The sequence below is a fragment of the Tursiops truncatus genome, chromosome 12, assembly GCF_011762595.2.
Source record: "Tursiops truncatus isolate mTurTru1 chromosome 12, mTurTru1.mat.Y, whole genome shotgun sequence".
Classification (NCBI taxonomy): domain Eukaryota; kingdom Metazoa; phylum Chordata; class Mammalia; order Artiodactyla; family Delphinidae; genus Tursiops; species Tursiops truncatus.
In genome coordinates this window covers 63979916-63994566 of record NC_047045.1, presented here as the reverse complement: position 1 = coordinate 63994566, position 14651 = coordinate 63979916, and the positions used below count along the sequence as shown (strand labels likewise).

Sequence of the window (14651 nt, the reverse complement as noted above, 5' to 3'; positions counted from 1 at the left end):
AATTGGCTTTACAGGCTGACAGATACACAGAAGCAGCTGTTTGTAAGTTAGGAAACAGTATATAGTACTGTCCCTTATACTATGTTAAAAGGTGACAGGAATACTCTTTGTTTCCACAGCAATAGGGAAAGGAAAAAGAGAAACTAGATCTTCGGGGCACCTTGATTTCTAACGTGGATATTTCAGCAGCCCCACTGCTAAAGGGTGGGCTTACCGGCTATTCCACATGCCACTTTCTCCCTGCAGAGGGGTTTTGGAGCTAACACAGAAATGTCACTCTGCTCACCTGTTTAGGGGCAGCCAGATCTCAGGGAGCCGGAACAGTTCAGGTCGACTTCCTGGCAGGCCCTCGGTCACTTAAATGATTCCCACTGACCCCGGGCAAGATTGACAGCTCCCTCCATTTTTCCTTTCATGGCTCCGTGGGATAAAGACTTCTCTAAGACTGAGCCAGGCTTAGACTAACCAAAGTACCTAAAGCCTTCTATATGTATATTTATTTCTGGTGCAGAACCAGAAAAAGATCAAGAGAGCCAAACCTTACTTACATTTGCACGTCTCTGCAAACAGAAGTCAGCCGTGCTATGGAGGAAAGCCGGAAACCGCCAAGAGAGGAGACCTCACAATGAGTTTAAATCCAGGAGAAGCACAGATGTTTGCAATTTACCTGGAATAACGTGGAAGCCTCATCAGAAGCACCTGTCCTACATTTATGCTAACATCCTCCCTTCAGTCAGCATAAGCTGAAGGACCTGGGAATTCTACACTGGCACCCTTTGCCTCCTCCTCTTGACAGCAGGAGGTAGCAAGGGGAGCCCAACACTTCTCCATGACATAAGAAGTGGAAAAAACAAATGATGACATCCAAACTGCCTGCCGAAACCCACTGCTCCATTTTAAATCACACACAGTCCTTCCCAGTTGATGTGGAGACACTTATTTCTTCAATTAAAAAACAAACAAAAGAACTTCCCTGGTGGGGCAGTCGCCTGCCAATGCAGGGGACACGGGTTCGAGCCCTGGCCCAGGAAGATCCCACATGCTGCAGAGCAACTAAGCTTGTGCGCCACAACTAAGTGAGCCTGTACTCTAGAGCCCGTGAGCCACAACTACTGAGCCCGTGAGTCACAACTACTGAGGTTGCGAGTCACAACTACTGAGCCCACGTGCCAAAACTACGGGCCTAGAGTCCGTGCTCCACAACAAGAGAAGCCACCGCAATGAGAAGCCCGCCCACCACAAGGAAGAGTAGCCCCCGCTCACTACAACTAGAGAAAGCCCACGTGCAGCAACAAAGAGCTAATGCAGCCGAAAGTAAAAAATAAATTAAAAAAAAAAATTTCCACAACCTGTAGAAGTTGCCCCAGGGCTCAAAACACAGAACTAAAGCACTAAAATAGATAAAAGCAGCAGAAAAGCAATTAAAACCATACAAAGAATAGGAAGCTATTATGGATGGTTCTCTCCAAGTATAAATGCTACCGAATGTGTTCTTACCCTACAGGAAAGCTCAGCAGGTCCCCAGATCAAAATAAGGAGGAACATGTCAACATCTGGGCTGAGAGAAGTGTCTGGACCAGGAAGGCAAAATGAAGCTGGGTAGAGGCTCAGCTGGGGTGGGGATGGGAAGGGGTGGGGGCCATATAAGGATAAATGCGAAGGAGGCTGTTAGTCTTTCTGGGAACTGCAACTGGCAGAAGGAAAGTAATTAGGCTGAGGTTGACTCTGAACAACCATGGAGAAGGCAAACAAAATGGCAGCTGAGCCACGGCTGGAGGTATATGTGTGATGGTTCCCCAAGGGCACTGAGAAATGCCAACAAGAGGTTTGCTGCCAATGGCAAAATGGCAGCTGAGCCACGGCTGGAGTAATGTCTGGGATTGTTCCCAAAGGGCACTGAGAAATGCCAACAAGAGGTTTGCTGCCAATGGCTGTCTTTCAACAAAATTGCTCAAGGATTCCCTTGACGGTTTTATCTCATCTGGACCAGTCCCGTTGTAAGTTAGGGCTTAGAGAAAGGGAAAATCCTGGATTGGAGAGGGATGGAGGTGGAGATTCTTGAGTTCTTTAGAACAGAAATACTCCAGGTCAAATTCATGCTGGGGCGGTGTACGGCAGGCTGCGTGCTTCTTCCAGGTGGGCCAAGGACTCTTCATGGGAACCCAATGAGAGCTGAACCTCTTGTATATTCAGTGTCCTTTGATACAGAATAGTAATCAGGGTCTTGATAACTATCACCAGCCCTCAACCTCAATCTAATAATACACATTAGACTAGTCAGGGCTTTGGTTGAGTAGAGAGTAAGGAGTTTAAGCCTATGTTAGCTGAGGTCAATGGATTGGGTGTTGGGTTTCCGGTCTACTCTTTGGGACCTACTATTTCGGCCAGTGAGATATTAGAGGTTCTGTCGCCAAAGCTGAGATTCCCATTCTGGCACAGATTCTTCCAAACAGTATGTTTTCCAAGAATCTAGGTGATGAGGACACAGGTTCCCTGAGATGCAGAGTCTGGAGAGGCACTGAACTAGGGGGTGAAAAGATGAATAATTTATATATATGAACTCCTTGAGGATAGGGGCTCAGAACAGACTCCCTAAACAACAGCCAACCTGATTGATAAATGCCATGGCAGAATCATGTGAAGAGTACAGTGAGAGTATGAAGGAGAGAAAGATCACCGTAGCTCAGTCTTCAAGGGTAAGTAGGAAGAGGAAGTGAGAAAGATTGCATGCTACGAGACACACAGTGGACAATTTTGATGAAGAGAGCAGCTCAGAAAACATCCCCCTATTATTTTAGTGTCCCATATAAAGGGGAGTATTGGATTGCTAACTATAGACCTCCAGACCTGCTGTCTTGGTCTTGGCAAAAGGAAGAGGACTTGTAACAAGTATGCTCTACTTCAACGTATGAGAGGGTCCCCAAAGGAGGAGGGGCAGAGATTGGGAAATGCCCCTCTGTGAAACCCTAGTACATGTGCAAGAGGGTATCCTGGAGTGGGGGCCTTACTAAACGTGTCCTTGGTCATGGGAAAGGCTTGTTTCTCTGATGGTGCCTGCCACTGAGGTGCGATTCAAAGCAGGACAGGACCACAGTCTGTAGAACCTGGAGGAGGCAGAATAGAGCTTGACTTGAATGTGGCTGGCCTCGGAAGCTGCGAGAACTTTCTGACAGAATGGGGAGTGTGGGGCCAGAACTAGGGTAAGGGAGTTGGCCTTGGGTACAAAATTTAAGGGAGCACTAAAATCTCAGCCCTCGAGATAAATAACATTTTAAGGTCACATTTGAAAAACTCAAAATTAATGTAAAAATTCTATGATGAGCAAAACATAAAAATGTTGAGACAGGATCTGGCATGTACTTGTACAACTCAGCCTCACTCACCTCACCCTGGTCCCAGTCCTGGGAGAGTGAGCCTCTTGGAAATCTGGCAGGGAAGATGGAGTAGTACACACAGGAGCAGGCAGCTCAGCCATGATGTCCAAAGTGGTAGAGGCCGAACGTCTGTGGGCCTCGGCACGGGCTGAAAAGCACCCTCCTTGCAGATCCACAAAGAGCCATGTGAGGGTATCCAGACCCAACGCTCCAGGATTTTGAGTTTCTTTTTTTTTAACATCTTTATTGGAGTGTAATTGGTTTACAATGGTGTGTTAGTTTCTGCTGTATAACAAAGTGAATCAGCTATACGTATACATATAGCCCCACATCTCCTCCCTCTTGCGTCTCCCTCCCACCTTCCCTATCCCACCCCTCTAGGTGGTCACAAAGCACCGAGCTGAGCTCCCTGTGCTATGCAGCTGCTTCCCACTAGCTAGCTATTTTACATTTGGTAGTGTATATATGTCCATGCCACTCTCTCACTTCGTCCCAGCTTACCCTTCCCCCTCCCCATGTCCTCAAGTCCATTCTCTATGTCTAAGTCTTTATTCCTGTCTTGCTCCTAGGTTCTTCAGAACCTTTTTTTTTTTTTTTTTTTAGATTCCATATATATGTGTTAGCATACGGTATTTGTTTTCCTCTTTCTGACTTACTTCACTCTGTATGACAGTCTCCAGGCAGGATTTCGAGTTTCAAATCCACTAGAGAAGACAGCAGGCAGGACATTCTGGCCCAGATGCCAGCACAGAAGCTGACCGCTTCCAACCAAGACTCGGAAGCAGAAGAACACTGCAGGAGTCCATCAGAAAGGGAAGAACATTCCCTGGGAATGCGCCAGCAGGTCAAGAATGTTCTAAAAGAGTCAATGACTGCAAACAACAATGGTACTGAACGGTCCACAGAAATGGCATAAGCCCTTTTCCTACTAACATATACGGTTAGATAAAAATATAAGCTTTTCAACACTTCAGAGAGAAAAATGATCAGACAGATGTAGGTATCATCATAACCAAGCCATCACAAAGACAGTGGGGCACAGAAGGGGAAGACCAATGCATCAACGTGCATGAAGCTAAACATTACAGAAGTTACGGTACCTCCAGGTGGGCTCAAGCCTGGTGACGGCCTCACAAAACAGACATCAGCCCTAAATATTCATAACAAAAACCAGAGCAGCCCTGAAAATTCCATAAATGATCAGGTTACTCTGGTTATATTACTTGATTCCCAAAACCACAGGGAAAAAGGAAGAGGTGTAGGGGGTGAGAGGAAGTAGAAAAACGGGAAGAGAAAACATTTAATGTTGTTAACTACTAATAGCTCTTGTTCAGCAGCTTCCGGGACTTATTTCTTACTTGGCTGAAAGACCAGCAGCCAACAACAACAGTCAGTAACTATTAGCAATACCTTGACTTGGGCAGAGACATTTTACCAAGTGTGTCACTGTGAGTGATCAATCTAAGCTGCCTTTTGCTAGTCACACAAGGAGGCCAAGGAGATGGTAACCCCAACCTGAGTGACAGCCTGAGCTCTGGAAGGCCTCTTTCTCGAGTGTGGGCACACCGCGATGGCCCACCAACTCACAGGTTTTATTCAACCCCGTGAAGCTGTGTAAGATCTGAAGTATAAGAAGAGGGGAGAGAGGAGGAAAGACAGTGAGGGTCCAGTCTCCACATGGAGGAAGATAAGGGTGCTTAAGTCTCACCCCCAAGATCAAAAGCAAGACTATGGGCAGGAAGGTGGAAAGATTTTCATATAACTATCTACTAACAAACTTGGGAAATATTCCACAGGGCGGGTTCCCTAGCCCTTCCTCCATCCCTGACATTCAATCTCACTGGGCACTCTGCGTGAATCCCCATCCTGGTTGCTAAGGCTGCTCACCGTATCACCAACGGGAGTAGGCATTTGCTCAGCGAAAGAGCCCAGGGCAGAAATAAGCAATGCCTCTGACCACTCCTTCATTCCAGCTAAAACTTTTTTCTGTGGGTTTCTCCCCTTCAGTGCCTTATGCATGACAAACTCCAGTCACCAGAGTCACTAAAAGCATTCACGTGACATCTAGACTTTTGTTTTCACAAGAAGTCCTCAGAGCAATCAATGGCAAAAAAAAAAAGATAATACAACCATAGTTCTTTCAAGGTTTCAATTTTCTTCTGGTTTGAGCTATCACTACTAACATACACAATTGATCAGAACAGTATTAGTAATTATCTATCAGAATGTTAACATATTTAACTTGAAAAGCAGTCAATTAATGGCAAAAGCAAAAATAAGAAAATCAGCACAGCAAAAGTATTTGATGCACAGCAATGGAAACCATAAACAAAACGAAAAGAAAAGCCAGAATGGGAGAAAACATTTGCAAACAAAGCAACCAACAAGGGATTAATTTCCAAAATATGCAAACAGCTCTTGCAGCTCAATATCAAAAAAAAAAAACAACCCAATCAGAAAATGGGTAGAAGATCTAAACAGACATTTCTCCAAAGAAGACACACAGATGGCCAGAGACACATGAAAAGATGCTCAACATCACTAATTATTAGAAAAATGCAAATCAAAACTATAATGAGGTATCATCACCTCACACCGATCAGAATGGCCATCATCAAAAAATCTACAAATAGTAAACTCTGGAGAGGGTGTGGAGAAAGGAAACCCTCCTACACTGTTGGTGGGAATGTAAATTGGTACAGCCACTATGGAGAACAGTATGGAGGTTCCTTAAAAATCTAAAAATAGAGCTACCATATGATCCTGTAATCCCATTCCTGGGCATATACCTGGAGAAAAACATAATTCAAAAAGATATTATACTTGCACCCCAATGTTCATTGCAGCACTATTTACAATAGCCAGGACATGGAAGCAACCTAAATGTACATCAACAGATGAATGGGTAAGGAAGATGTGGTACGTATATACTATGGGATATTATTCAGCCATAAAAAAGAACAAAATAATGCCATTTGCAGCAACATGGATGGACCTAGAGATTGGCATATTCAATGAAGTTAAGCCAGACAGAGAAAGACAAATATCATATGATATTGCTTATGGAGTCTAAAAAAAGGGTATAAATGAACTTATTTACAAAACAGAAACAGAGTCACAGATATAGAGAACAAACTTATGGTTACTAAGGGGGAAAGGGGGAAGAGAAGGATAAATTGGGACATTGGGATTGACATATACACACTACTATATATAAAATAGATAACTAATAAGAACCGACTGTATAGCACAGGGAACTCTACTCAATACTCTGTAATGACCTATATGGGAAAAGAATCTAAAAAAGAGTGGATATATGTATATGTATAACTGATTCACTTTGCTGTACAGCAGAAACTAACACATCATTGTGAATCAACTATACTCCAATAAAAATCAGTTAAAAATTTTTTTAACATCTTTATTGGAGTATAATTGCTTTACAATGGTGTGTTAGTTTCTGCTTTATAACAAAGTGAATCAGCTATACATATACATATATCCCCATATCTCTTCCCTCTTGCGTCTCCCTGCCTCCCACTAAAAAAAATTTTTTTTTAACTTTTAAAAAGTATTTGGGATTTGATTTAGTCCTCATAGCTCTTTCCAAAACCTGAAACAACAAAAAAATCTACAAATAATCACTTCTACGTGATTACGTAACAGAAATGGAAACAATCTGAATACGAAATCAGAATGCCAAGAAATAGTTTATGAACCTGGCTTCTTTCTCGTATACTAAATATCATTGAAGAAAAAACTCATTAAAATAGAAATATAACTGAAGAAAAAAAATTAACATATCCAAGTTCTTTCTTATAAGCAAATATTTACAGTGCCTACATTTAAAATTTTTTTTTAGATTTATTGTGCTCAAACAATAGAAAGATGCCATGTTAAACATAATAATGGACAGAGTAAGTGCCCTGTGGGCTTAAAAATGCCTGGAAGAAGGCTTCCCTGGTGGCGCAGTGGTTGAGAGTCCGCCTGCCAATGCAGGGGACACGGGTTCGTGCCCCGGCCCGGGAAGATCCCACATGCCGCGGAGCGGCTGGGCCCGTGAGCCATGGCCGCTGAGCCTGCGCGTCCGGAGCCTGTGCTCCGCAATGGGAGAGGCCACAGCAGTGAGAGGCCTGCGTACCATAAAAAAAAAAAAAGAAAGAAAAGAAAAGAAAAGAAAAATGCCTGGAAGATGAATCAAAGGATTAAAGGAAAACTGATTCACAAGAGAGGGGGAAAGTCCACTATGGTGTATGTTCTCATTATATCACTTCCCTGATATCAAATGAAATAGGCAATCAGACTTGATTCAATAGCTCGTTTTTGTCCTAATTCCGGCTTATTCCTATACCCTGAAAAAGGCTTTGAAGGGCTCCCAACTATTGCAAATCACAGTCAGACTGAAACCTTCTGATATGCATAAAATTCTACATTTATACTTGGTGCCTCTTAATAGTGTTTTCCAGCTACATTTGTCTTCATTCTCCTCCCTGGGAATATAAAACTGAGTGCATGCCTTAAATCTGCTATGTCTCATCCATACATTCAGTTCTCTGTACAAGAATGCCTGATGGACTTTGTCGCACATCTGGAATACAATGACACACAGTCCTCCGTATACAGGATGACATCACCAGCTTTTTATCATTCACACAAATACTCTGAATCATATTTCTAATAATGGTGAAGATATGTAAACGCACACACACACACACACACATACACACACACACACATATATATATATATATATTCATATTCATCCACGGTTCCTCATCCAGCAACTTGCCCACCAATTTTGTCATTACCTCCTATGGCTGAACAAGATGGCCAGCTGGCTCTGGGGTAAAGCTCAAGACCATGGACAAAAGCAACGCTCAGTGGCTAAATGGGATCAAACACGGCCCATTAACACTGTACTTTCTCCAACTCATTTGGTCACACACACACCTAGAGTTGGAAAATGTCAGTTGTCTTTTGATGAACATTCCCAGGCACTGTACCAGGAGCCTCTTCTGGTATCATCATCACCTTCTTGCCCCTAACGCTGAAGGCAAACCTTATCAGAGACCCAAAACCATAGAAAGTCTCACTGTAGCTTCAACAACCCTTTGGATAGAGAAACAACCTTTAGAGCAGTATCATCAAATGTTTTTACTCATACAGCCACTAAGAAAATTTTAAAATTCCATTTTTCACACATTTTAAGTTGACATTTAAATTTCTTAACCATAATTTTAATTAATGGCAAAGGCTGTAATTCTGGCATATTGGAATTAGTAAAATTTTAATTAAAACGTATCACTCATTTCAAGGTATCTAATGAAATCCAAATACTACACCAATTTGAAGACCACCTTCGTCCATCAAAAAATACGTGAACAAACTCTTGTTTTAGAGTAAAAAAGGCTGTATTGTTCTTTTGTCTCCTGGAATTTGTATTTCCACTTTATCCCCACCCCCAACCAGAGAATTTTCTCTTGATATAACATGCTTTACCACTTGATTTTATTAATCTCCCTATTATATTTCTCTGTAACAAAAATGTGTATAAAGTGAGTTTTAAAAATTTCCTGTGGCTATAAGGCTTAAAAGTGTTCCATTTTCTTCTGATGCAAATGATTGATCCAAACAACATTAATTATAAGAATGTTAATATAGTTAACATGGAAATTACAATTTTATTGGAAATGTATTTCTAAAGAAATGAACAGGGCTTGTTTATTTTTCTCAACTAGTTCATATATCTATAGATGAATATTCTCTATTGCTAAAATAAGGTGGGGTTTAACATCAATTCCATACCTTTTTTTCCCAGGTTTAAAGACATAAGCAATAAGAAACGATTTTTTGTATAAGAAAGGAATGAAGGAGATTTATCATCAAAAAATCTTTTTGTCTATTATCTCATAACTAGATTAGCTCCTCCTTCAATTTTGTTGAAAACCAAGAAGTAAAAACCTGCAAAAGGATGTGTGCCCTGATCACTGTATTCATCCCCTTTATCAACACAGACACTAATATTTTCATAGTCCTTTGTTGGTAGGAAGAGGGTTTTGCACCCCAGGAAAACACACCACAGTCAGATTCGGGATGGGATGGGTAAGAGCTGTCCTTTGTCAGGAGAAGGTTAAGAAGTGAAATGGAAAAGGAGACATGGCAAAATCAGTTCTGAAGCAAATAATTTTAAGAAAGGGTAGAAATTGGGAAATCGTCTCCTTTAAACCATCCACACCTTCGTATCTCTTGGAGTGTTTTCACATGGATACCCCAGCTGGAATATACCTCCTCCAGGCAAGACTGTTGCTGCCAGACATTCTACCCATTTAGAAGTTTTATACCCACAGAAGTACACTTGGTTTGATTAACATATGAATTACCTTACAATATATCAGCCTGTAGCAGACACTACAGAAGTAACACATTTTTTAAAAAGACAGAAACATAACTCTTGTTTAATCTACTTGAAAAGAGAAAATACCTAATAAATCAGTGTCCTGACAATATAGAAACTATATGCAACAAAAGATTATTTTTAATAATCTCAAAGAAAAATCTGGAAACGATCCAAATGTCTAACAATAAGAAAACTGCGAAATAATTTATGTTGCAGCAGCCATACGATGGACATATATGCGATATTTTAATTTGAAGAACATATATTGACATTAGAAAATGTTCTTCATATGGTGCTGCCCGAAAAAACAAGCAGGAAACAAACTTGTAAATAAAACTTCATATTAATTTGTATGTGTGCTGGGGGGAAAATCTATTAAGAAAATCTATTAAGCCGTGTTCAGTGGTTATCCTTAGGTGGTGTAATTATGGGTAACTTTCTTATTTGCTCTTTCCCAATTTCCACAAAAAGCATGTATTTCTCTCATGATGGTGGAGGAGGGTGGGGAGTGGGAAGTTGAGGAATTGGGGAAATAGATTCACTGTCTCAGGGCTGCTGCTGCTGCCTATAGAGTTTGCGAGATGGTGTCCAACCAAGGGGCCAGTGAGAGCTTAAATCCAACCCACGTGGTGCAGGGCTGCTCTCCCACTAAGGGGGCGCCATTTCCCAACTCACAGTGGAAGATTCTGTCCACTGTCCACATCCTCAATTAGATTTTGGTCATTTCTCTCCTTGACCAATTTTATCCTTTCATCCCTGACTTCCACAGCTGGTTCCTTTGGATTACTGACTTCACTCACTCCAAGACAGGTAGAAATCAGTGCAGTCAGCTTCCCATCATGCTAACCTCATGAAATATCCCAGCTCACTGAGGCAAAAAAGCCACCAGTCAGCAAGTAAAATGCTATAAACCAGTGAGGTTTTCTGGCCCTTCAGGACAGCACAGCGGGCAATTTTTACTTCCACTATATTATACAACTCCAGTCTCCTTACCTCAGCAAGTGTGGAGGGATCTTCACAATGGTATCCACGCTATCCAGGGTTTCTGCAAAGGGAAAATTACAAAGTTAAAAATAAATATGTAAAGACTGAGAATTTAGATTGTATACAAATTTCACCGTTAGTTTCTTTTTTCCCCCTGGAAATTCCTATAATTATAAATAGTCAATTCTCAATTATCTGCACGCAAATCATCCATACTTAAAAATCCTTTTCCTTTGCTATAGCCCACGAGACTTCCTCTCAGAGCTTAAAGATTAGGACGCATTTTGCTTAGAGACAGAATAAGTAGTTAAATTCCTAACCTGAAACAGAGTGCCAATTTAATCTAGTTGCACCTGGCTAAAAATGTTGTATTCTTGCAATAACAATAGAGAAAGAAAAGCTATTTCCTTGAAAATACCGTTTTAATACCCTTAAATAATAACTTATACTTGTGAGAGACTTTCGAGTTCACAAAGCACTTTATGCAACAGCTCATCTCACACACATTTATGACACGGCAGATGAAACTTTTTAAAAATCATACTATAGTTAGGGATACTGACTGGGAGGCTCACCCCCCAAGTCTCATGACTCTGACCTGGATGTTCAGTACTTTACCATTGCTGTGGACTATTCATCCTCTTGCTGCCTCCAGTTGCTGAGATAATGAAACGTTCACGATTCTCTTCAAAAATAAAAACTGTTCTATTTCAATAGCTCCAACAATCCTGCACCCAATTCCAATGTGTGTGTGTGTGTGTGTGTGTGTGTGTGTGTGTGTGTGTGTGTGTGTTTGCGTGTGTGTGCGCACGCGCGCGTCAGAGTTGGGGGGGGATGGTTTTCCCAAACCAACAAGCAATTCCCTGACAGCAGCTGGGTGTCCTCCAATTTAACTCAACTCTGACAGGAACTGGAGAGAGCATCAGATCCCACAGATTTGGGCTCAATCCTACAAGCCTGTAACACCCCCCCGCACCCCACCTTCAGATGCCAATCTCAAGTCCGGTTGTCACCTGGGCTTCTGACCGACTGGCTAGAAATTAAAGTTTCCAACAACCCCCTCCTTGGGTTTAACTAATTTGCTAGAATGGCTCACAGAACTCAGAGGAACTCTCACCTAGTAGATTACTGGTATGTTACAGGATATAACTCAGGAACAGCCAGATGCTAGAGATGCATGAGGCAAGGTGTGCAGAAAGGGCAGAGAGAGTCCTTGCTCTCTCGGTGCACCACTCTCGCCAAATGTCCCTGTGTTCATTGGCCGGGAAGTGCTCCAAACCCCATCCTTTGGGGGTTTTATGGAGGCTTCATTACATAGGCATGATTGATTGGCCACTGGTGTTTGAACTCAATCTTCAGCCCCTCTCCCCTCTGTGGAGGTCAGGGGGGTGGGACTGAAAAGGATGGTTTTCCTGGCAGCCAGCCCCCATCCGTACGTGTGGTCCAACAATCACTTCATTAACCTAACAAATGACTCTATAGCTCTCTTCACTTGGGAAATTCCAAGGGTTTGAGGAGCTCTGAGCCAGAAACAGGGACCAAGACCAAATATATATATATATTTCTTATTATAAATCACAACATCACACACTCCAACCGGTCTCCAGTTTTTCTGTTCAAACTCTTGCCTTCTCTCTTCACTGTTTAGAGTCAACAAGCCCTGTTGATCTGAACTATTTTTATTGGGGAAGGAGAAACATCTCTCCCCACCCTGCTAACAGACCAGAGGGAACAGTGGACACCAAATGTATCCCTGAGACTCAGGACTGAGAACAGGCCAAAACATGATGATAGCGTCTGGGCCCGCTGCGGTCCATGGGGCGAAACAGTGGGTGTACGCCAGACAGATAGCAAAATAGAAAGATGGATCAGCAGGGTGGGTGATGCTGTGGTCACAAGGCCAAGGGAGGAACTAGAAGGACTGAAGTCAGTTCTTAAGATGAGGCAGGATAATGAGAAAACAAAAGCCTGAGATGCAGATGCAGGGAGTGAGTCTGCACCTCATGGGTGAGTCCAGGCTAGCAGTCAACAGGGCAGAGCCAGTGCCCAGGACAACTGGACGCTGCATCCCAAGAAGAGGGTCTGACGCTGAACAACCAAATCGCTGTGGTTTTCCTCATCACACAGAAGAGTTTATATTCAACTCAGGATGTGCAACAGTGCCCAACTCTACAAGTGCTAACAGAGAGCTAGAGGAAAGGGAAAAGAGAAAGGCAGTCACAGAGCAGCCATAACAAGCCCATCCTGTTCCAGAAGGGACGCCGGGTAGGAAGCTGCATCGGGGGTGGCATGTCAGAGCACAGGTGAAGCCCAGGGACGTAAATGTGGGCATCGCATTCTCAGAAACTGAAGCTGTGGCTCTCAAAGTGTTCAACTCCAGTCGGGCTGCGAGTCAGAGAGGAGAGCTCACGGCTCATTCTTGTGAAACGGCTCATTCTTGTGAAACGCAAACTTTTAGGCTGGGGAGGAGGTGCAAAGGGGACGGAGCAGCTCAAGAGGTCAGATGGAAACGGACGGGGTGCGGGCACGAGGCCAAGGTCAAGTGGGGGCCCAGTGTGGCTGAGAGGACTGGTAAGAGGGATGTGAGCATGGTCTGCTAGACTGAGGTCTGGGTACCTTATTCTTCAGGCGGTGGAAGAACAGAGGAGAAAGTCAGATCGCAGAGAGTTGAAAAGTAAGCAGGAAGTGAGGATGTGGACACAATCACTACATTCCCTTTTTTTTTATTATTAATTTTGATTGGAGTATAGTTGCTTTACAATGTTGTGTTAGTTTCTACTGTACAGCAAAATCAATCAGCTATACATGTACGTATGTCCCCTCTTTTGGATTTCCTTCCCCTTTAGGTCACCACAGTGCATTAAGTAGAGTTCCCTGTGCTATACAGTATGTTTAGTTACATTCACTTTTTCAGAAGGTTAGCTGTGAAGGTAACAGATGCTGTGGCTGGAAGGAAAAGTGGGTGGAGAGATAGATGGAAGGATGGTGGTTAGATAGACCATCCTTCTTCTCTTACTTGGTATTCAGGCCTCTAATTTTCTTTCTCTTCTCCATTTTCCAAATCCATTCTACAGGAGCTCCCTGATATATGCAAACACCTAAAGTTTCTAAAAGGGACATGGTCCAGTTCTAAAGTTCTGCCGTTCTATTTCATCCTGCCATTCCCAGCTCCCAAGCCTCCAGGATTGCCAGTGCTTGAAGGAGAATGCTATTCTTTCAGGCTCTCCACACGCTGACCCAGTCCCTTGTTCTTTTCTATTCCTTACTCAGACCATTTCCTCACTGACAAAAGTATCTAACCTAGATAGCTTAAAATAGAGAAAAAGTACATACATGTTCCTTGCCCGTTATTATGCAGCCATTAAGAAAACTGATTTTCAGAGACATATTAATAATAAAGTAGAAGAAAAGCTGAAGTTGAAAAACACGTAACAATCCGCCATATACGTAGAACCCTCTGCAGAAGGGAAATACTCCAAAATGCGATGAGTGTTTTCTCTGGGTGGTGACATTATGGGTGATTTTAATTTTTTCTTTATAGTGTTCGAATATTTTTCAATATTCTAAAATGAGCATATGTAACTAGAAAACAAGACAAATACCACTTAAAACCCAAATAAGACATTAACACGTTGATTTATGTATGTGCTGAACATGTGCCTCTCATATCGTAGGTACAGAAGCCACAGACAAGCATACAGTCCCTGTGCTCAGGAAGCTCACGTCTACACTGTAGACATTTGTTGCTTTCGTTGACTGGCATCCACTCCGCTGCCTCTGAAGCAGCAAACCCTAATTTTGTTTTGAGGAAGCCATCCTTCCCTGACTCTGGGATTTCACTGGGCCTTGTAGCCAGCTAGCCCAGAGGACTGGTTCAGGGATACATACTCAACCCA

The 14651-nt window shown here is 42.6% G+C and overlaps 1 protein-coding gene across 2 annotated transcripts in view; it reads right to left on the bottom strand.

The window, feature by feature from the left end:
* Window positions 1-14651, bottom strand: part of ARFGEF3 (ARFGEF family member 3) — a 191558-nt gene that overhangs the window by 173088 nt on the left and 3819 nt on the right. For both annotated transcript variants that reach the window (XM_033867776.2, XM_073789656.1), the window contains exon 2: window positions 10765-10816. In XM_033867776.2, the coding sequence (XP_033723667.1) occupies window positions 10765-10816 (52 nt within the window). The remainder of the gene's footprint in view (window positions 1-10764; window positions 10817-14651) is intronic.